General features: G+C 31.2%; 1 protein-coding gene across 3 annotated transcripts in view; it reads left to right on the top strand.

Moving 5' to 3' along the window:
- The window catches only part of LOC118201690 (follistatin-related protein 5-like), a 747,967-nt gene that overhangs the window by 493,816 nt on the left and 228,598 nt on the right, over positions 1–25,553 (top strand). For all 3 annotated transcript variants that reach the window (XM_085815355.1, XM_085815354.1, XM_085815356.1), the window contains one exon: positions 15,707–15,830. In XM_085815355.1, coding sequence (XP_085671481.1) covers positions 15,707–15,830 — 124 coding nt within the window. The remainder of the gene's footprint in view (positions 1–15,706; positions 15,831–25,553) is intronic.

Raw genomic sequence — 25,553 nt, 5'->3', positions numbered from 1 at the left:
CTTTATTTTTAAGCAAAATTAAGTTCATAAATTTTGTGCTTAGAGTTTTTACCGTTTTACCAAAGTAAAGATATTTGTACAAGAATTACGCGTGAAAAAAATGCGGGAAATGCAGTAAAAAGTGCTTTAATTAAATATATTAAATCCTATTTGGAAAAAAGTGTGGCTTTTATAATCTCATCACTATACAACGTATCACATTTAATAATTAAAAAGAGTTATATGATACAAACGCCATAGGTTTCAGTGTTAAAGCAAACCAGATCGTCCCTACTCTTTCTTGCCGGCATGTCGGTGACGCGCGCCCCGCCTACTGGGTTAGTCTATTTCTTATAAAGTCCATGATTTTAAGCGAATGACGTGAAGACTTTATGCTCTTCTAATCTTCATTTCTTTTTTCCCTTTTCTAACTGTGCTTTACAAGTCTAAGAAAACTAAAATTTCTACCTTTAAATTTGCCTTTTGGGAGATTTCAAACTTGCCCTCGCCAATTCGTTTAGGCAATAATGCCACACTGTCAACTACTGACGTCTACTTTTGAATTTCTGTCTTTTGTTAAAAACAAGTTGTCTTTTAATTTTTATGTACATTTTTTATTATAACGTTTTAATTTCAGTAAAACGTGTCCAATTATTTTTCTTTTTCTTTGGACATTGAATTTACTACGCCCAGATATTTTTTGTACCTTTTATTACACTTTTAGAATTCCTCTGCATAGAGGAGCCGTTTAGAATTTTCGTGTAAACTATAACAATCAAATAATTTGGATTGTTTCATCAGCTAATTTTTGTTGAACATAAATGCAGTAGTTTCCTTGGGGACAGGGATTCAATTAAATCTGATCTACCTCCTCTTCACAACATTGAATCAGACTTTGATTGTATTCCTTTTCCAATATATTTTTTGTAAGTTTTATATTTCACATATCTGTAGTTTTCAGAATAACTTCTGGTTTGGTGACTATTGATTGATATTTTTCATATTTACAGATAATTTAAGGTTTTACTGGTTTTTAATTTCATTTTTTCCATGTGTTTGTGAATTTGGTTCTAAATTTCTTACTTTTTGTCTATATACATACATATATGTATGCATATGTCAAACTAAATTGAACGAAAACGAAATGTCGGAACTAAATTGAACATTTTAGTTCCTTCTAAATGAAGGTTTAAATATTTCTATAATTTTTATTTAATTTAAATTTTTAAATTTTAAATTTTTATTTTTTATTTTTACCTTGATCAATTGATTAGTATTTTACTGTGTTTTATATCTACTTAATTCTTTTAGCATATAGCTTACTATTTGTATTTTTACATCAATTGATTAGTTTTTTACTGTGTTTTAAGTCTACTTAATTCGTTTAGCATATAGCTTACTATTGTTATTAATTTTACTTGTAAATATTTAAATGTTGTATATTTCTTCTTTTTTTTTTCACACGTTTCATAGCAACTAAATATGCTTATGTTGAAGTTTTCACGGAGCTAAAAATCTTCTAATTTCCTTAATTTTGCAGCACAATGCGCAAATTTTTGACCACAAGATCTTTTTTCGTTTGTTCTTACTACTTAACTTCAAATTACATATATATATATATATATCCGTTATAATTAAATATATAATTTAGATACATATTTATAAGAAGTATATATATTCTTTAGGATTTTCTTACTGTAGCATTAACTGCTGATAGTAAACTGTAGCAATAACGGTATCCGTTGTATTTTATAGCTGGTTGCATGATTAATGGCAGAACTTTGCCATGCAATAATTTGCATGAATTTCTATTACAACAATTTAAACAGCACGTTTTTGAGGAAAGTTCATGTTTATGCCGGAAAAATAATATAGTTTAGTATTCCAAACAGCACGGAATTTTAGCACTCATCGATAAGCTTGATACTCGTAAAAGGATTCGCATGTTTAAAGTGAAATATAAGCGAAACTACGAAGTAAAAAGTTCTCAAAATACCTTATCGATCTTCGCATTTCTCTGAATCTGCTTGGGGAACTTGAATACTAGATTTATGGACACATTACTGTGAAATTCAAACGAAATGAGAGAGTATCTAAAAATATGCTTTGGAAGTTTCGATTTTAGAATAAACCTAGCTCTTATTGCAATTAAATGAATTTATAACCAAATATGAGCGCGAAAGAAATCGTAACGTTTCCTAATTTAGAAATATTATTTAAAATAAATAAAGACATAATTTAAAAGATCTGTTTAATGATTTATCTTCATTCAACGCCTGAAAAATTGCCCTAAACTATTCATAAAACTATTTAAAAATGATTTATAGAAATTGGCTTTACAGATGCAATTAATTTGTCTTTGGTGAGGATCGCATAATTAACTTCTATCTTGCAAGAAACCATTTTTCAACACTTGGTAAAGTAAATCAAAGTTAAATATAATATTAGAAAGATACAAATATAAAATCACAGTTAGATGTTTAAAATCCTCTCAAATGTACAGACATTTGTATAACTATATCAGAAAGAAAATTAATAGTTTAACATACCTGTCTTATGTCTAAGTGCCCAATAAATAAAGACCATATTCATTTTTATGAGTTTTAAGAAAACCAAAGGGAAAATAATATCTATGTGCGCGTTGTGTTTAATTTAAAACATATAGTTCCCTAATCTTCATTTCTACTACTGTGTTACTACTTGAATTGCATCAATACTTATGGAAATCTTTAAAATACAATTAATAGCATTCTTGAAATGTTTTGCTTAGTTCAATAAATATGGCAATTTCAAACATAATACATATCAAGCATTAAAATTAATTTTCGCAATTAGTGACGAAATTTATATTTATTGCAATTTCCGTTAACAAATAAGTTTTGCATAAATTTTGCTCTTTTATTCAAGTTAATTGCTTCACAGCACATAGTGCAGTATTTCTGGATATCGCATAATTGCACTGAAAATAAAATCACGAAATTTTCATTTCTATAGAATTAAATTTTTGTTTGGTAATGTAGCTCATGAATCAATCCACTTTATTAAAATATAATCTCCATTGGATATTGTTATAAGGTATTTCTCCTGCCTTCTTAGCATTCCTTCGTGGTGTAGCGGTATTACTCCAGAGGTCCGTGGTTCGATTCCCGTCGAAGACGTTGCTCATTTTTCATATTTCATGCTTCCAAAAATACCTAATGTCTCTACAACGTATATATGAATTCTTAAGTTTTCAGAGAACTGTAATGAATTACAGAAATTAACCAGTGTTATCTTTATAATGTTACTGGCGAAGTCGAAAATTTATATTTGAATGAACGCATGAAAGTAAACTATCGAAATGAATTACATAAATAGTAATAATTATATTTTCTCTCCCCATTTCTATTTTCTCTAGTTTAAAATCAACAAGTAAAACATTTAAAAATTTTAAATAAATTAAAATTTTTCGGAATTTTTCATCTCTAAATAAAAATAAAAATATATTTTCCAAAAAAAAAAAAAAAAAAAAGATAGTATTTGTTTCTCAGTTTTGTGATATATGAGATCTTTTTTCTAATACTTATTCAAACATAAATTTAAATTTAGACAAAAAATAAATTATGAAATAAATAGTTTTCTGAATAGTTTATTATTAAGTTTAACATAACGTTATATGTTTTAAATTATGAGATATTCGTTTTTATACAAAACATTTCACAAAGCTTTTAATTTCATAAAAAAGTAATTACACATTGCTACCTATATTCTATAAATATTTACAGGCGAAATCATCGTGGGAGAAAAGGAAGAAAGAAATCATCATAGGTCTAAAACAGCTTTCAACTTTATTAATCTGATATTCGTTTAATAAAAATTAATTTGTTTTGTTCCACATTTTCGTCTTCTAAAATTGTCATTAACATTTGCATGTAGAGCATGAGATAACTTGTAGGTGCTTAATTTTTAACATGATATTTTTTTACTGTGATCTTTTTAAACTGTTTTATTTCCGACGATGTTTACTATGGTGTTTCAGAACTGCGATATTTTCTTCTTGCTTTATTTTCCCCCCACGATGTTTTCTATGAAGGCATTTTCGCTTTGAGTAATTTTCTCCACGATGTTTTATACATACCATATAATAAAGTCTATTTCTAAAAAAATATTGCTTCAGGCAAGAAATGTAATGTTCGTAAATTGAAATCCCCTGTTGTGTCCCACTGCTTGTATAAAGGTCTAAGGAAGTCACGATGATGTTAAACTTGAGTAGCGATTCATTTCGCATTTCAGAAACAAACTATAAATTTTGTATTTTATTTCTTTGTAGATATAAACATGTGTTTTCATATATTTTACAATACACGTTCCTTTATTTTATTTTGAAAACAGTGTTGCTATTGGTAATAGCAAAACTAATTTAAGAGAATGCAAACTTTAGCATAGATCTATAGATCTAAAGGAAAGAAAACTATTCGCCATATAATTTAAAACAATAAATCTCAATTAGTGTTTCTTCAGTTCTTCCGTAGGAAAAAAAATGCGTTGTGTAGCTAAGGTAAGGTTTTATAAATGATCACGCTAAATAGTAATTATAATGTGTTTCATAGGGTATATAATGTGTTTTATAAATGATCATGCTGAATTGCAATTACACTTTTATTGAGTTAAATGTGATTTCCATGTTTACAGGAGTTTTAAAACGTGGCCTATCTTTACAATCTCATTGTTAAGAAACCGATTTTATTATATATTTTCCAATATAATTGTCCAACACGCTGAAATTAAAAGCCATTCAAAAGATATTTTTAAACAATTAATAAATCATTCAATATATTATAGCCTACCGCATTGAAATATAAAAATACATTTTCCTTATTCATGATAAAGCATAGAAGAACTTCTAAAACCCTTCTACCGTTTGCAAATTCAACCAGAGGATGTTAAAGAACAGCATATCATGATCTCTCAAACCATAAAATAGAGAATAGGTTTTAGGAAAATATCAGACTTCGTTTCATTCACACTTTAGCCATCGAATGCTTTTGAACTACAGAATATGATGGTACACAATCTGAACTTGTTTCAGTAACTATTGTAGAGTCAATTACGCATTTTACTGCACAGCAGGAGACGTGAAAAACGTGCGGTGTCTTCTCTAGGATTCGAACTGCAGACCTTCCGATGCTAGTCAGACGTGCTTTCAAGTTAAATAAAGAATGCACGCGGTAAGGAAGGAAACAAATAATTAACATTATTCCTTACTTAAAGGCCACCTGAGGAGGGAGGAACCAAATAGGTAACTGCTGATGGTGACGAATTATCTTCCACGTCTTTTAGTTTGGGCAATACTTTAGAATATCCAGATACTCTTCGAAGGGTAAAACATGTAAGTCTGCAATTAACCTGCCGGATATCAAACTCAAAATCGTTTGATTGCAAGCCGGACATGCTTTCAAATAACCCAATGAAAGTATGCATCTATGATCGTTTAGTTGATTTAGGCAAAGCAAACTAGGGCTGTCTGCCTAAAGGGGTAAATTTCTAAGGAAACTTGGCCGTACTGACATTAAACACAGAGAAAACCACGAAAACGCCCATGCAACCAGTTCGTTCGTCTGAAATCAGTTCTAGATCCACGCGAATTATCAGTGTTTAGCGACGTAATCCTCAGCCGTTGCTGAGCTGTGACTATGATAGAGAAAATACCTTACATCAGTGCATTCATTCACACGTCATTTCTCAATTCAGGTAGCTTCTCCATTTAACAAAGTAAATGCAGATGGGCATTTACTTTGTTAATAGCATATAGTGAAGAATAATGATCTATCGAAAAATTATGAGATATTGCTTATATCCTTAGAGTTTTTTATCATTATTATCTTTTGCTTTGAATATTAAAAGGGATTTTAAATTTCATAAAAGGCTTGTACTTTTAAACAATTAAAATAGAACTTTGAGTATTGTAAATTAATTTTTCTTTTATAATTATTTCACTTTGGACCTCAGACATAACAATTTCTTAAAGGATAATGAATGCCTTAGTAAAACTTAGAATCAGTTTGTGATGTTGCGTGGCCCCAACTTGCCCGCAACAGTAGTAGTGACTGCTATGAATTGTAAATTACAGAAATTCGTAAAAAGAGTTTAATCCCTTTTTATTTCACTTTAGAAATTACAGTTGCGTTCACTTGACGCTCACAAACTACGCCGACCCGGCGGTGTAACAAAAATAGGAAAGTACAACTAAAAATGAATGACAGGATGAATAACTAACGAAGTCGCTATCTAGGAGGCTCTATAATCGTAACTACCTTAACCGCGTTCTAAGATACAGCTGAGATTCAGCAAACTTTCTAGTTGAAAGATTCCACTAACTGCCGAAGTAGGCACACAGGCCGAAACACGCGGTTCTTAAATTTCTACCAAGTAACCTTCACGCTCGTGAATCAAGAAGCACACTTAAAAATCTCGTTTCCCTTCTAATTTAACTCAAATTACTTCTGCTAAAAATTTGAATACTCTGCGCGTTCTACTAAAATTTACATACTCTGGCATTGGCAATTCCAGGGGAAAGTAAATGCTTGAGAGTAAAGATAGCTTAAAATAAATGTTAGTTAAAATAAATATAAACTTTACAAGTTAAATACAGATCTAATTATTTAAGAAGTGTTAATGCTTTTCTTATAAATAGGTATAATTTTTATTATAGTAAGTTCTCGTCAATTTTGAAGGGTTAATCTGTTGAAAACACTTTTACTTTCAAAATGTAATTAATGTATATTATTTAGGCTCCATAACGCAGCAAATGAAAAAGGATTTTTCAAGTAATACACTCATAAATTCCGTAAAAAATATTTCCTCTTAAAACAGCTATATTTGCAGTTAAAAAGCAAAATTTAAATAATTGAAAAGAATCCAATGATCCTCCACATGGCATTAAGTTTTCACTGTCGTCTCTGCCATTTGTTTAATCAGAATGATAAGCTCATTAAATTCTGATGGAAACTTTTCAAAGGACAGCTTGGTTAAGAAATCCATTTTGCTTAAATCTGGAAGAATAAAATGTTCCCCTCTCAGTATAATAACTTTTATTATTGCGTGCATCGGATGCAAGTAAGATTAATATTCTCAAACATCGGCAACTTTGATCTTTATGACTCTCCAGATTGCTTTTATGGCGCAATGCATGGCCAATGGGTCGTAAACACGACATCTTAACATTTTTATGAATATTGATTCAGTTCTTGATATTTGGGTCATCGTTTTCAAACGCTGCAATATTCTGTCTTTTTTTTTTTTTTCTGTTCAGCGCTTTTGTATTTTTTAAGCTTGTAAGAGCAAATGCGGCGTTTGTGAATGAAACAACTGATTCTAAAAAGAATTTATTCCTTGTAAATATGGATGTGCTTATAAACTCATTAAAAGAGAATCTGACAAAAACCACATTTATTATTCGTAGAGCAAACCAATCAGAATAAACTACGTCTGCTCTGAATGAATATTCACGATACAGAAAATGAATGATATAGTTTGTTATTTTTCACACACGTAGTAATTCTGATAATGATGCAACCGTGAAACCAGTTACAATTTACTGATAAAATTTAAAAATTTCTTTTGAAATTAAAATCATTTAAAAATATTTATTTTTTATGGAACCACTGCGTATTGATTGTTTAGAATATTTTCCAAATACATTTATGCATGTGTAAATGAATGCAATTTTTTTCACAAAATAAAACCAATCGGCTGTTGCATTTTCTGACATGTTGTGTATATTAAAATGAAGGGAACAATCTGATAAAAACTTAAGAATCATGTATCTCTATATCGCCTCTGTGCTAAATCTAGAAATGTGACTATAGTTATAGGGATGAGTATAAATTCTAGATTTCAAAACAGATCTATCGGCCAATTAAGCGAACTCGTGGGGATCAGTAGAAAGAAATTACAACATGGTCTTCAATTTGTTAAGCATCGCAATAAATAATCATTTTGCAATCAGTTAAGCATCTAAACAAACCAGACGTCTAAAAATTGTAGTAATTCGTCTTCAATAAATTTCTAAGCCTGGTACTGAAAACTTTGTGGTGGTGTTTGTCTGAAAAGAGGTGCTTTTTCTACCAATTCTGCATTCAAAAAATCTGTTAATTTTATTTGCAACTGTAGAACCAAAGACATGGTTTTAAAAACAGTATAAAAAGATTTTAAAAAAGGAAATATCAGCTTTTCGATTCAAATCCAATCTGCTTCCACTTGCATAACTACGGGAAGGAGTAACTGTTAATCTAAATATGGTATTCGTAAATAATACCAATTTCTTTCACTCAGATTTCATTGCATTTCTTGAAATCTGTTCATGATAAGATTCACCAATTTTCGCTGTATTTCTTTAAATAAGCTGAAAACTTATTGAGAGGTGTACTTATTCTCTGTCTAAAAGTTCTGTTACTTCTTTCTGCAGCTGTAGAACCTGTAATGTTGCGCGCTTCCAACCTGCACGCAACAATAGTGGTGACTGCTGAGAACTGGAAAGTAGACAAAGTCTTGAGAAGGGTTTAAATCCCATTTTATTCAACTTTAGAAATTACAAATGCATGCTCTTGACGCTCACAAACTACGCCGACCCGGCGGTAAAATAAAAATAAGAAACTCAAAAAAGAATAATAACAAGTAACTAACTACGAGGCTCCCTAAACGTAACTAACCTCACCGCGTTCTAAAATACCGCTGATAATTCAGCAAACTTCTGAATATTACGTTGAACGATTTAACAATCTGCCGAGGCAAGCACACAAGCCGAAACGCGTGGTTCTTCAATTTCTAACTAGCCACTTCCGCCGCTCGTGAAGCAAGAAAGCACACTTTCGAACTCGTTTCCCTTCTATTTAACTCAGATTACTTCCGCTGACAATTTGAATCCTTGCGCGTTCTACTAAAATTTACATACTCTGGCATTGGCAATTCCAGGGGAAAGTAAGGCTTGACAGGAAAGATAGTTTAAACTTAAAATAAATGTTAGTTAAAATAAATATAAACCCTACATTTGCCGCTGCCAGAATTTGGTAAACTTGGAAGCAGGTCCTAGAAACGACCTGTTGAAAAGTTTCCACAATTCTGAACTAAATTTTAAGATCCTCGTTTACATAAAAAAATCTGTGATCTCACAAAAGGTAGAATAAATTTCTGTAGATACTTATTTAATTCTCTCTTCTTACAGCAACCTTTCCTGGACTTCAGCAATCAATCTGTTCTCTTCCTTCCAGCATCTGGAAGGAATAAGTATCAGTATCTTTCTAAATACATTATAATTTGCACTTTCTTGACACTGAATAAGTTTTTGTTTTTGAACGATTTATTTTCCTTAGTTACTGCTTAATTCACATTCATTCAAGTATTCAAACATGAATTTAACTTTACCCTAGCTCTCCACCATGTGTGGTATCAAACGGGAATATTCGTGTTTTAGTATTGCAACACTTCCCCCTAACCACAATGATTTGTTAGAATTCAACGACCAAATAGACACACCTTACTCGACATTCTACAACTCGATGAGCTACTTTAACATTCTTAAAATTCAAGTGTAGGTGGAGAACCCTACAAAACACATTCATTCTAAATTCCCCCTCATTCATCTTTAGACATGCAGGCTTTCGCTCTAAAGCATGATTTTATCTACAGTTTAATACTTAAATTCGAATTCATTGCTTTTAAGCATTTACTTTTAACATCTAAAATTTTATGCTTCTAGACTAAATTCTACTTTTACATAACTTTCAAGTATTTACGTATATTTACAAAATTTTAATACATATGATTTTTACAATTTACCATAAAATGAATAAGAGAAAATAAATTTTTACTTTACTCATTCTTCGCCAAGCTGGCGGCACTGAAACTAAAATTCTTATTAATACAAGAATACGAAGTTATTTTTATCTTCGGCCAAATTTTGGCTTTAACATAACAGAATTAGTCTTTCGACCAACAGAAACTGCTTGTTCTTAGATTTTATACTTAAAGAATATTGCCTTAGCTAAATAAAGTAAAACAAAACTAAGTCTCAATCGAGACAAATTGACTTCCGTCAAAACATAGAACTTCGTATTTACGCATAACATTTCGAAACAAAAGAAAAAAAATTATAGAAGATTTTAACTTATCTTTGAGTTATCGATGATTGAAAATCCGTCATTCTTTTCTGGCAAAATTGTTCCCACGTTATAGGTTTCATGGACGTCAATCTTCTCCTTACTGACCTCCGAGTGTCGTCCACATTAGTTTTTCTTCTGCGTCCTCTGCATGCTGGCCTCTTGGAGTAGTAGTCGTCGGGTTGCTGTCTTTTTCGTTTTTCCATTGGACAGTTGGTCTTGACGTCCTCCGGTCTGGAGTACTTCTTGAATCTCTTCTGTTGTTCCTGGTATTTTCGTTCCTTCTGCTGTCTTTTCAGTTTTCGGAACGGCGGCCTTGTTTGCACCTGACTCTCTGGCCCTGTGAGCGTTCTCCTTGATGTACAATTTCTAATGCGATACGTTGTAGGTGGTGTTTTCCTCTTTACCAAGGTTTCTTTACGCGGTGGCTTTGCATTCTTGTTTTTCTTAAATGCTGGAGTCTGAAAGTTTTCATTTTTTCTTTTTGGTACCGTCGTCTGGGTTGTAGAAGGGCTAGGTCTCTTTTCAGTTCTCTGCTTCTTGGGTGGTGGTACGGTTGTCGTTATTTCTGGACCTTCTACTTCTTTTAGGCTTGAGTCCTGCAAGAAACTTTTAAGGATTTCAAAATCATTTGAATTATAGTATTTTTTCACCTGGTCGGGACTTGCTTTACAGATCTCTCCTCTCTCGTTCTTAAGGTACAATACGACTCCTTTGATTTTCTGAATTACATAGGGGCCTTCAAATTTTGGAGCTAACTTTGCAATAAAATTTTCTGGGGCACTTGATAAAGAAAATTTCCGCTTCAATACTTTATCCCCAACTTTAAAATCTGCTTCACGGCGTTTTCTATCGTAATACACTTTTTGCTTATTTCTTGCCGTATCCGAGCTTTTAAGCGCCGGATCAATAAGTTTTTGCACATCTTTCTGTTTAAATTCTTGCTCTCCTTGTTGCACGAAGAATAATTTATCTAATGGCGTAATTAACTTCCGTCCTAAAAATAATTCTGCTGGGGTTTTTCTCGTAATATCGTGATTTGCCGTTCTTAAAGCATAAGCTAACTCATTTATGTAGCCATCCCAGCGCTTGTGATGTTTGCTAACATAACTTAATTATTTTTACAATATTTTTATTAACTCTTTCTGCTATGTTTGCCTGTGGTCTATACGGAACCATTTTGATATGGCGTATGCCAAGTCCAGTGCATATGTTTTCAAATATTTGGCTAACGAATTGTTTACCGTTATCACTAATGACTTTTATTGGTGCACCGTATTTTAAAATGTATCTGTGTAAGAATGCATCTGCGACTGTTTTGAACTGACGCGCGTTTAAGTGGAACAATTTCTGTCCATTTTGAAAAATGATCTACAATTACTAAAAGAAAACGATTTTTATTTAACTCACTCTGGTGAAAAGGACCAAGAAGATCTATGCTTAAAATTTCATTCGGAAATGTAGCGCGAATGCTATTTAAGTACCCGGCCGGGCTGTAATTAATATCATTTATTAACTGACATTGATTGCAGGACCTGACATACGCACTTACTTTTTTGTATAATTGCGGGAAATATACCGCCTCGAGTACCCGTTTTAAAGTCTTTCTGACCCCTAAATGACCCGCTGTTTTCGCGTCGTGTAATTCCTTCAAAATGCTTAATCGAAGCGAGGCTGGGATGACTGGTTTGTGCTCGAGATTTTCGTTTGTTGTTTTCGTATGAAATAATAAATTATCTATTATTTCATAGTTTTCTGCTCTATTTCTTATCGCATCGATATATGTGTGCTCAAAGCTTTCGGGGTCTTTCAAATATGCATTCAGGATCAGCTTTCAATTCAGCATAATTGTATCTCTAGAATCTAAAATTTTTGAAGTCAACACAGAGCATTTAAGTTCATTGCATTCATTGTCTAGTTTTATACGAGAAAGTGCGTCAGCTACATTGTTTTCCTTACCCGGTTTATATTTGATTATGAGATTATATTCTTGGAGTTTTAAAGCCCATCTTATTAACCTGGGCGTTAGGTTTTTCCCCAAGTGAAGTCTACCAACAGCCGCATTATCTGAAAAGACGGTTACTGGCGCTTTGCCGAAATAAACTCGAAATTTGTGTACAGCCATTAATATGGCTAATGTTTCTCTCTCTGTAGCTGTATAATTCCTTTGTGTATGATTCAACGTTTTACTAAAAAATGCCAAAGGATGGCCATTTTGCATAAGAACCGCACCCACAGCATAGTCCGACGCATCTGCTGCAATTTCCATGTTTTCGTCCCCCTCCGGGAATTTCAAAACAGGGGCATTGATGAGCGCTTCTTTTAACCTTTCAAAAGCGGTATTTGCTTCCGTTGTCCACGTGAATTTATTTTTCTTTCTTTTAATTACTAACAAGGGTTCAACAATATTAGCAAAATCTTTTATGAATGACCGATAATAAGAACATAACCCAAGGAAAGAAGAAAGTTTCTTGGAGGTGTTGGGAGGTGGGAAATTCTTGATTGCTTTTATTTTTGAATCTTGAGTTTCTATACCCTTTTGCGAAATTTTATACCCCAGATATTTAAGTTCTTTAGTTGCGAACTTGCATTTTGAGGCGCTAATTTTAAGACCGGCCTCTTTTAATAATTTAAAAACTTCTTCTAGATCTTTAATATGTTGTTCCAACGTACTACTCGTTATAATTATATCATCTAGATAGATTAAAGTCGATTTCCTAGGACAGGCTTTAGAACAATGTCCATAGCTCTCTGGAATGTTGATGGGGCCCCACACAACCCAAAGGGCATGCGTAAAAATGCATAAGTACCCGATTTTGTTATTAACGCGGTTTTGTGTATGTCTTCGGGTCTCATAGCTATTTGATAGTAGCCAGACGTTAACTCCAAAGTAGTCATGTATCTTGTAGATTTGATCTTTCTAATAATTTCCTCTATAACCGGCAAAGGGTAAACTTGGAATTTAGTAATACTATTTAGTTTTCTGTAATCGATAGCAAACCTCCAAGCCCTTTTATCCGAAGGAGGAAACTCGTTCTTTTTCCTACATAGCACGACTGGAGTCGCGTACTCACTATTTATGGGCGTTATTATTTCGTTCTTTAACATTTCCTGAATATGTTCTTCTATGATTTGTTCTTTCTGTTTCCCCATAAGAGCGTTTGCATCTGCTCATTTGAAGATTGCCTTCGGATACTTTGAGAATACAATGCTCCTATAGCTTTTTCCGCTATTCTGCGATTTTGAAACTTGACCACCAATTCGAAAAGCTCCTGCAATGTGCTTGGGTTTCTAATTTCCAAGTAGTCTTGAACAGTAGGTAACAATCTTGGTAAGATTATTTCAATAATCTCCGCATCGGGTTTCTTCCCATACAGCATATCCGTCAGCTTAATTTTTCGCAGAATAAAGTCCGTCAACTCTTCTATATTCCGTTGATAAAAACTATACAGTTCGGCTTCTAGCCTTGCTCGATCTTTCACTATGGGGAAGGACTTTAATAACGATTTTTTGAAATTTTCAAATGTATATGTCTGGCCTCCGAATTCCCCTAATAAAAATTTGCCTATATTCTTCCACCATAGCGAGGCCTGTCCTCTTAGTGCAGACGTGGCGATGGCAACTTTTTGTCTTTCAGGCACAGGGTAAAGCTGAAAGTGATTTTCTAGGCCTTCTAGAAATATCGCCACCGAATGTTTTCCTTCGAAATTGACGTTTGGCATGATTGACGCTCTCATTGTCTGGACCAGGTATCCAAATCCTTCCAATTGGCTTGCAATTTCTTGTTGTTGTCCAGCAGCTTCCATCCAATTTTCGACCATTTCAGTTCGACAAGTGTTCGGGCGCCAATGTAATGTTGCGCTCTTCCAACCTGCACGCAACAATAGTGGTGACTGCTGAGAACTGGAAAGTAGACAAAGTCTTGAGAAGGGTTTAAATCCCTTTTTGTTCAACTTTAGAAGTTACAAATGCGTGCTCTTGACGCTCACAAACTACGCCGACCCGGCGGTAAAATAAAAATAAGAAACTCAAAAAAGAATAATAACAAGTGACTAACTACGAGGCTCTCTAAACGTAACTAACCTCACCGCGTTCTAAAATACCGCTGATAATTCAGCAAACTTCTGAATATTACGTTGAACGATTTAACAATCTGCCGAGGCAAGCACACAAGCCGAAACGCGTGGTTCTTCAATTTCTAACTAGCCACCTCCACGCTCGTGAAGCAAGAAAGCACACTTTCGAACTCGTTTCCCTTCTATTTAACTCAGATTACTTCCGCTGACAATTTGAATCCTTGCGCGTTCTACTAAAATTTACATACTCTGGCATTGGCAATTCCAGGGGAAAGTAAGGCTTGACAGGAAAGATAGTTTAAACTTAAAATAAATGTTAGTTAAAATAAATATAAACCCTACAAACCAAAGACACTTTTTTAAAAAGACAGTATTAAAAGATAAAAAATAAGACACATGGTTTCCGATTAAATGCAGTATGCAATACTTGTTGTTGTATTTCTCTAAATGAAATGAACAAGTTCCTGGAGTAGAATAGCTGAGATTCTCATATAGCTAAAAATAAATGTAGCATTTTTAAACCCATAGGTCTTTATAAATCTATGTTAAAAATTTTCTTGAAAAGTGATTTAAGACAATTTCAACGGAAATGGAAAGACTTATTACCTAATCATCTTGGAAGCAACATACGTAGGAAAGAACATAGTTATGATAATTGTCGAATTATTAGCAAACCTCTTCTTTTAGTATAGATCATTAATTTATCGTGACGTTCTAAATAACTTATCTGGCTGAAAACATGAAACACAGTCTTCGTAAAATTGTACAGAAGATCAGTGTGGGAGAAATCTAACAAATAAGGTGGTTGTTAAATGACTAGATATGGTGGCTATTTCTGATTTAAGGAATTAAAATTTATTTGTTTAAAAGACTTCTGTCAAACATGTGAGAAATCGAATAGTCAAAAGATGCTTTAACGTCATTTGCACTACGACACGAACTATACTATCAATGATGACGTCATTTCATATATTTCTTCTGTATAAATTATGCTTACGCCTTCTAACAGTTAAATACAGATTTATTATTGTCGATTTTATGCTCATAATACGAAGTTTCGCTATTTTTGTAATTAGGACTGCATTTCTCTATCAAATGATTCTAGACTAAAATAATCGAGATTCATGTAGCGAACAATTATACTTAAAAATGCTATATTTGAATTATTAGATATTCATATAATATTTGCTGAATGTTCACTAATAGCCATGCTTTGTGTTTTTACTAATGAAAACAAAATACCAAGTGATACAAGTGCATATCATATAACCGAACATTAAACAATTAGAACTTTTTCGATTTGTAATAGTTTCATAGTTGATGTTAAATTGTGCTAACTTTCTTTAAGGCACAATATAATTGCATTGATATGAGTTAACTATAAAGTATGATTTGTTAAAATATAAATGGCATTTTCATTAGTTCGTATCAAAATACAACTCTGCTTATCTGTATTGATGAGTTACTAAGTTCTTTCTATTGAAATCTAATGGTCGTTTTATTTTTCGTTTCAAGGCTCGAGGTAAAGAAGACTTTCCTTTTGTGAGCGATGGCGACCCGTTCTTGGACATTGATTTTGACGCTAAGAAGAAAGGAGAGGAGGAGGAATCTTCCTTCAGGCCGATGCAGCTGGAAAATGGTATTTACTCAATCTTGTCTCATTTTCTAACTTTACATTAACGGTTATTGGAAAATCTTTCATTGTTTTGCGATAATGAATCTCAATGGCGTACCATTATTCACCTAACAAGACAGCAAAAGGTGGGCAACACTCAAGAGATCAAGATGTTACAGAAAGCAATTCAAATGAAGACGTTTATGGGCCATATTCATACGAAATAAGAAAATGTTTCATATTATTAATATCTCAAATGTATACCTGAAAGATTAGAGCATGCATTTGTGGTTGCGTATATTATGTATTTAATGAGCTGAAAATAATATAAAAGTATCTCGTGCAGCTAAGAGTATATTTGTGCTAAACTAGTAAGTTATTAAAATAGGGTTATGTTTGTATTGAATAAATGAATAAACATTAGATAATAATTTGAAATTTAAACTATAGATTACAAATATACATCTATGTAATATCTGCAATGTAAACTTTCTTATCTGTAATCTATTTTGGGAAATTATATAACTAAAGTTGAATATAATTAGTTATATGATCTGGCACAGAATTTAAATTCTCCTTTCTAAATTAAGTAAGTATCTGTTTGAATTGCTGATACAATAAGAGCCATTAGAGTCAGATTTATAATTAGGAACTAGAGAATCTGATGTTTATCAAAGAGCGAAATATGTATTCTGATTTCTCACTCTAGTACTGTAGCCACTAGTGAAACTTTATAATCATTTAATAGACTTTTCGTAGATTTTTAAAATGCTTTAGTAATAATAATTATATTAGCTATTGTCATCTTCATTTAAAAATGGTAAATCCTGCAGATTTTAAAACAGAGAAAATATATAATTATTTATTGAAAATATTACATGCTATCATCAGCAAAAATCAGTTTTCAAACTGTTAGGTTGGATTTCATTTCGTTGTATGCGTAGAAATTCTGAAAATTCATTAATTAGAAAGTTTATATATCTTTTAAGGATGTTTAGTTTTCTTTTTTATGTCCTATGTTACATATTGATCTCAAATGTTTAAACAGAGTAATTTAATTTATGATTTAACAAAGCACTTTTATTCGTTTCATTTTTGCTCAGTATTATCTTAAATGAGGTTTTTTATTAGCAGTTTCTTCAATTACATTAACTGAAATCTCCGAAATATTTCCTTTATTGAAAATTAATAAAGGAAATATTTCGTAGATTTTAGAAAGATTGGTATAAAATATTTCATTCACGAGTTTCTGCTTAATAAATCATGGAAAAGAAAACAGGTAATTCATACTGACGTATTTTTTTTTTTAAAAGAAGATAATTTAATTTCTATTAACTCTTTTATTTTGATGATTGAAAATGCAGCAAATTTTCTTTAAGTTTACAAAAACGTTTTTAAGAATTTTTGATGAAGTTAAAAATTCTAGTTGTCCATGTTATGCTTTAATAACCACCATCTGTGTAAAATACCCCTCTTAAGACAAGACATCTTATTTTCTGTGATGAGCAGAGTAATTTTAATAATATTTTTACATACATTAGGAGTATTAACTACTATGTCTATTTCTTTGAACTCCATTAGAAACGAAAAGCATTTTGAACCAATGACACAGAAGTTACGAATGTTGTCTAACTCTTATCCATAGTTCAGATAGCGAAAGAAGAAAAAGAAATCAGTGGGAATAATGCCAGATGATCCAAGTGGGAATAAAAGGCCTTTTAGTGATGCACGAATTTCCATGCCCCCACACAAGTGACTACTTTGTCTTTCTCATTGGTTCATTTCACTGAACTCTATTGGATATCTAGACTCATTCCGTGGAAGGATTAAAATGTTTTTCTGAAATCGATTACCCATAGAGAAAGGCGTCTAGTGTCTCATCACCATATCCGGTTGAATAAAAGTTTTGAAAAATATTCTACGCGACGAAAAATAAAGTTTCGATCTTTCCAGACATTTAACAATAACATAAGGATATATTACATTGCTTAATAGTAATAATGTTTCTCAATTTTTTGAAGATTTCAGCAAAATATTTGTTTTTTATTTGCTCATCACGTGATGTTATTAGAGTCTAAATAAATTTGATTAGAGTCTACAACTGGAAGTATATTAAAAACAAATGTTTCTAAGAAATTTTTAATCAACATTTTGAGTTTACGTTCTTTTACATTATTGCCGGTACCTGCTGAAAATTTAAACCCTGAAGTTTTCTTTCATACATTTTAGTATTCTGTAGAAATCCATCAATCTACGTGTGGTTCAAAACTTAGTACAAATGAAAGTTGTTGGATTGACAGAACGAAAGTTGTAAAGTGTGATAAGGTCATCGAACTTGTTTTCACAGTTGTATCCCATTGTGACACAAGTCATATTTCTCAAAACATAGAAAATTCCAGAACTATATCATCCAAATGGTATTCAAATGTTTCATGCAAGATATCTGTAGAAAAGTTACTAAAGCATCAAAGTGCTTACATGTTAACAAACATGAATGATTCTTATCTTTATAATTTGATTTTAAAATTTAGATAAAAATACTAACCCTAAATTACGGTATTAGTTGATTACAGAATTCTATGTTATGAGCAATTAAAATTTTTACGTTATTTATCTGGATTGCTTGTTGAAACAGTAATCAGTTTAAATGTAAGATTAATGGAACAACAACACTGTAATATAGAAAGGATTCCCAATGAAACAGAAATATTTATTCATTTTGTATTTTGACGGTCTTGTTCCAATTTTTTTTCAGTTTTAACTGTGAACATAATTTGTTACTACTTAAAGGAAAGAGAGGAAAATAATTTTGTAGGATTTAAATTATAGAGCGTATACTTGTCTAATACTAACTTAACCCATTAACCGCCAATACCTTTAAAAAAAAAAAAAGAGATTTTTCTTATACTATCAGGACTACTATTTCTTCTAATTACTTTGGCAAACATGCTAGAGTCCTGAGTAAGAACAGGGAGTTTACTAAAAACTATGTTCCTGAAAGTGTAGAAGATACAACACAAGTGGTAAGGGTTTAACTACCAATTGTTCTTCACAGTTTATAGCTGTTCCCGCACTTCGGGATATAAAGACCAGTACTTATGGTCTGAAACGTAAAAATAAGAACTACAAACTAACTAAATTAAGTAAGAACTATATTCAAATGCTTTACAAAGACTAGTAACGCGAAGATTGACCTTTTAGTCTTTACGTATGTAGCACGCAGAATGCGTGAAAACTACAATACGTCTTCACTATCAAGAGGACTAAATTTTCGCCTTATATTCAACTTACTGAAAAGCGCGCGTGAGATAAGGTAGCGAGAAGTCTCTCTCTCCCTCTTCGCTAAAAGCCACAACTTAAATACTTAATAGTTTGCAACCTCAATTTGCATAAATAAAAACCGCGTTTGTTCTGGCCGGAAGTGGAAAATAAGAGGGGACAGTAAAGTTTTAAAATAAAATAAACGTTAGTAAAACTTAAAATCCTTACAATACAAATAATAATAATTAAATTATATATTCATAACATTAATTTACACTGAAAATTAAAAACAATGTTCTTACCTATGGAAAAATTGAGTATTGCTGTAACTTAAAATCTATATATTTTAAGCCGCATGACTATTGATTCTTTTGTTAGAATCATTGCATTTTAGATGAACAAAATAACATACTTTCCAAAATATTCTTAATGCAGAATCCTTCAGCTGTAAAATATCCCGTTATGTTTGAAACTCACTGTTGAATTTAGCTATTCATTTAGAAATCTGAAGCGTCAACATGTCTGTGACATTACTAAATGCAAAAGAACTTAACGAAAATTGTTTCGACCGAGCAACTTTAGCTCAATACTTGCAAGTGTATGACAATTAGAATTATGGATAAGTATTGTTTTTCATAGCCTATAATTTTAAACCAGTTGCGTCATGAAGCACTAGAGATTTACCGAAAAAAAATGCATGTTGGATTTTAAAATTTTCTAAATAGAAAAGCATCGTCTTTTTTCTAAATACAAGAAGCATCTTTTTTCCCTGTTTAGAAGTTTGAAAACGTAAGATGAATCTTTGATTAGATGGAGTCTTAGTTTCAATTATTAAAGGTATAGTACACTACGGTTTCAACCATAAAGATATAACAAATCATAAAACATAACAGGAAAAGCTTGGAATAATTTTATCATTGTAACAAATCAGCCGACAAAACTACAGTAAGTCCCCAAAATAAGTAGTCAATAAATCGGTGGTGTTTCGGTAAATCCTGCACGCCATCTTTAATTATCGAATTTAACTGAAATCCACTCATTCATTCAAAATATACGTAGATTATCTTGCTAGCAAAAATTTTGAATATGAAAATGTGAAAGAGTTATTATTATACAGTGAGTATGAAATCGCAAATTTAAAAGCAACTTTTGTAAAATATTTATGGGACTTCAAATGTCTTACGAAAGGTTTCGCAGCCAGCATTCAAAATGCTTCGATCTCTATCATGCTTATTTTATTTCATAAAATTACCTTCACAAATCTGCTTATTCATGTTATTCTGCTTATTAATATAATATCTGCTTATTAATATAATAATAAGAGATTATATTTAAAATATATTTAGAAGCCAATTCGGATCTTTCACAAAATGGGATAACGGTTAAACTATAAATTTAAAGGAAAAAGGTAGGATCATAAAAAGCAAGAGATGGTTCCCTTTTTTGTACTAAGCTGCACTGCACCCAAGGGTCTCATCGTTTGAAAATGCTATCAGCCTGCCAAGCGCTTTTCTCATTCCAAAGATATATGAAGTCACTTGAATGTAAAAATATTTTACCTTCTCCATTCCTACTAGTTCGCGCTACATATTTCTAACACTAAAAGTTAATAAATATTATGAAGTACTATTTGTTGAAATTCATATCGTACGTTATATATTTTAAATATTTTCCGAAGCTATTAGTACAATTCTAGGCATTTGCGCTTGCAAAATAGTAATTTTTCTTACTTGAATTAATTTAAATATATTTTATTATAATTTTCTATATTAAACATATATTACTTTTAACTTAAATTCCTAAAATAATTCAGAAAATATATAGCTCACTGTCATAGTTACGAAAATTTTGAAAGCTTGACCAAGATATTCACTTAATTACTTAAAAGTATGCCATACAGGGAAGTATGTAAAATTAAAGTCGTTATTTAGTGTATCTGATGAAACATAATATTCTCATTAAATACTGACTTGTGTATTATATTAAAATTAAAATGAATAGAACCAAGTTAAAATTTATTAAATAAGTAATATTATTTCAAAAATGGTTAAAGTTATGCACTATTTAAAAAGGTTGCTAGTAGAGGAAATTACAGTTCTGGATCGGGAACTTAGGGACCTGGAGTTGAGGGAGGTCCCGAGAAGGAAGGCTGAGCCGTGGGAGGGAGGCTTATCTGAAAATGGAGACAGGGAGCCTTATCAGGAGGTGGATGGGAGTAGGGTAGTTGCTACGTCATAGAAAAAAGATATGCGCTTAGATTATTTTCTTTTTTTAATTTGGTGATTTAGGCATTTAGTAGTTATATGATAATTTGTAAACTTGCATATTTATATTGAGTTCTTAAAAACGTATATCAAGTAGGTGCTTTAAGTGACTGATACAGTTATTATCTTGAAACAGAATTTACTGCATAATAAAATGTTTCCTTCACAGTATAACCTCTTCCGAAGATAATTATTTTCTTACTCTTATTTATCCTATGACTGAATATCTGCAAAACTGCTACATGTCATCACAATTTAATAAGAGATTATATTTTACTGATTTATCGGAGGTGATTTCCCTTCGTTAATAAATTTTTAACCTTCGTGTTTTTTCTTCGTATTCCAACTGTTTTACTACGTATATGATGATTATCTCCTAGTTACCCTTAATGAGGATTATTTTCGAACTTAATGATTGAGTGATCCTATACACTCAGAATTTTACCTTATTTCTTAAATCCTCTGTTAGTAGTATAAAAATGGGCGTTCTGCATCAGGTGGATCAGGGGGCGTGGTGAATGACATCACAGAGGGCGGGGCCAAAGACAACGTCATCACACTAGGAGGCGTGGTTTCGAGTGGAGTTGAGTTGTTGGTAGACTGCTGGTTGAGTTGTAGACCTCCTGCTTTTCATTTAAAGTTAGTTTTTTTTAATTTGGCAACGGAGTCATGGCGTCCTCTAGGGACGAAAAAAGAAAATAATGTATTTAGGAATTGCTTATGGCGCCCTCTAGGGATGAAAAAAGAAAATAATTTATTTTAGAAGTTTCTTTTAAAAAAAAATATTCTATGATTCAAAATATAGAATTGAACTCTCAAACAAAATATCTCACCAGCTCAGTAGTTTGAAGATTTTACCCACTAAGCTGATGTGATACATTCAGATTCAGGTAAAAAAGCCTATTTAAGAAAATGGAATTTGAATCGACTCATCAATTTATTCTGATACTTTTATCCTTTCTAGTTTTAAATGAAACTTTAAACTTATTTCTTAGGTTTTCTGTTCATAATAACATATTCATTTACTGTCATATTTTTTTAATACTTAACACTTTTCTAATTTGTAATATTTATTTAATTTCCACATACTATTTTTTTTTCATACCTTTCATAAATTTCAGCATACCCTGATTTTTAACTTATATGTTATATTTCACAAACGTTCCCGCACATGCTGTTTATTTGTTACATTACTTAATTTTAGATGCAATTTAACACTTTTTTTAACGTTATAATGTTCAATATATTCTGAATTTTAACTTCATTTACTTTTTTTAAACCACTCTAGTATTCTATACACACTTTAACTTAGTGATATGAAATTGTATTTAAAAAGAAACGTTTATTTTTCGTGATCTTAGTTCTTTTACTAAATTTTCTACAGAATTTCTAATTTCTTTCACGTGTTTAACAATATCTTCCTTACATTACCGAATATTTTTAAAAAAAAACTTAAGTCTATAACTGTTAATTGCTTTTCTTACGTTCATGATTTCCCTTCTGTGTTTATATTTCTTAATTCTAGCTTAACTTATTTATTATAATGTTTTTATTTCTGTCTCATCACTCGTAATTCCAACATTTTATCCCTTTTTATTCATTTTAACGATATGGATTGTTTTCATTTACTCCATATTCAAATATTTCCTTACAATTTTTATAATACTTGTTTTATTCCTCGATCATAATAGATCATCTACAGGTTTTACTCAGAAATTTCCATTCACAACTTTACAGTTTAATACCATTTATATCTAAATGTATTTCTTTCTCATATAGTTTTATGGTCTTCAAAGTTTCTAACATCATATTTAGTTTTAAATCCCGATTACCTTTAAGTGTGTTGATAATTTTCATTTCTAATTTTACAACAACCACGTTCAGTGTTTCATCCACACATACCAAAATATTTCTTACATTTTCTGATATTTAGTCTATGTCATATTTCAGTACTTCAAATGAATTTACACTGCTCATACTATTATTTTTTCATGTTTTAGAGACACTAACTATACTAATTTTACTATTTTTCCTGCACTAATTGCATCTATGTCAGCACTCATGCTAAACTAGCAATTGTTTTGCATCACATGCATAAAGAAATTCTTAAAACCAACTTTTTCAATATCGTACTCAAATTACTGTTTTCCAGATGGGAATTACCAGTATTCTTTGGTTTTACTCTGTTACATCTTTTTAAATTTTAACATCTTACTTTTAATTCTAACATACATCTTTTAAACAGTTTTTTCTTTTAATGATAGCCTTACCTTATTTGTTCAAATTAATTCTTTCATTCACCTTCTTTACTACCTTTCAGTACCTTCATAATTCACTATGCAAACGCAATGTCTTTCACTGACATTCTGTTTAATAATACCACAAGTTTCCTTAATTGACAAAAAGGGAATTATTTCTCATTTCAAAATAGAACTACTATATTTTTGCACAAACATTACCTTTATCCATTCAAGCCACCCCTTAACCTGTAACTGACGTAGCGATAGGAAAGGAGATTCTTATCATATGCTCTTTCGACATTTGAGGTTTCTAGAACTTCTTTGACAAGTATATCAATACCATCAGAAAATATACTTAACACTTTTACCCAGTTTAAAGGCAACATACTGTTATAAGAATGGTTTTAGTTAAATTTATAACACAAATAAACGCATTTTGTGCTAAATAGGCATAAACATTTATATTCAGAATATTTCTTTTTAATCCGATGTAAGACTTGAATTTCATTCATGATACGGATTGTCTCTTGATTTTCTTTTTGTTTACCTTACACTAATAGAAAATTTTTATTTTACAAGTTCAGCTTTTAATGAAATAGAAATAAAAACTACGATACACCTGCTGTTTTTAAGAAAAGGAACTTTGATATATTTCTGGAAATGTAAATGCTTTTAGAGTTTTCTTTCAATAACGTTGATTTTCATTACTTTACTAACTTCAATAATTCTCTTATTAGCTAATATGAATGAAAGAAGATTGTCAAAAATGTGACACAGTATAATTCTTACGAACATATGTACCTTTACCAGCATACAGATATTACCGATTGAAATGAAGAAAGATACAGATATTTTACTCCAATCTACATTAAATTAAAAAAAATATTTAAACTTTCATACATTCCAAAGAATAAACGAAAACTCAATAGATATTGTCATGTTTGTATATATGAGATAAAAAATTTATGAATGGTATCTAAAGTAATGCTTAGAACTTCATAAAAGCGAACATTCACTATGTTAATACACATATCATCAGTTATTTACATTAATCAATGTAATATTAATCATTACATGTACTATATGCATATATATTTAAAGTTTAATTGTCTTACAATTGAATAATTAACTATTGAGAGAAAGAGGTTCATATCTTACACTATTTAATTCACATGGAACAAATTTTTCCATCAACCACATTGAACCACGTTTATTAAATTCGCCAAAGCTCTTTTATTTCTGCATTTTCACACTCACGACACATTTTAAATGTAACTATTGATTACCATTTCAAACACCGATATCATAACTCAGTGTAAAACTACATCATAACACATTTTTCCCTACTAACTACAATTTTATATATTCAAGAAGTACATCTAAGACATGATCATTTTCTATGTTCTAGCAAATCGATTCAATTGCGAACATACTATTAAGACTTGCGATTTTAGAAGACTTGCATGTATTAACGATGTCAACGTTTCTTCGTTTTTGTAAGATTCGTATCAAACCATGTCGCATTCGAATGGGGTGTAAGAGATCACTTTTTCTTTTAAACACTTGTAAACAATGGATACAATTTATAGGAAGAGAAGTATCATGCTGTTTCAAAACATCATCATCAGTTATTATCTGTTTCTTTTGACACCAGCAAAATTTAAAAAAAAAAAAAAAAAAAGGTTCGTGAGATTTTCTTTAAATTCTGTTTTACTTGAAAAAAATGTCCGAACATTCAATACGATGTAAAGATTCATATTGTTTTAAATTCTTATGCTCACTAAATATTTTTTATCACGATTTACTCTTAAAAGTAACTTTATAAGTTTTCATATCCTTTTTACATGAAAAGAACTTGTGATTATTTACTACAAAATTCTAAGACGAGAAGCTTCGCGACTTTTCAAACTACAAACTTGAATTTCTTAGAACATACACTACATCTGATGTTTCTTTCATGAGATTTCAAATATCTCTTCAGA

The sequence above is a fragment of the Stegodyphus dumicola genome, chromosome 4 (assembly GCF_044657685.1).
Source record: "Stegodyphus dumicola isolate Sdum_Otavi_A_Nest chromosome 4, ASM4465768v1".
In the NCBI taxonomy this organism is placed as follows: Eukaryota; Metazoa; Arthropoda; class Arachnida; order Araneae; family Eresidae; genus Stegodyphus; species Stegodyphus dumicola.
Note: the sequence above shows the minus strand (reverse complement) of the source record. Positions and strands in the feature narration are given on the sequence as shown.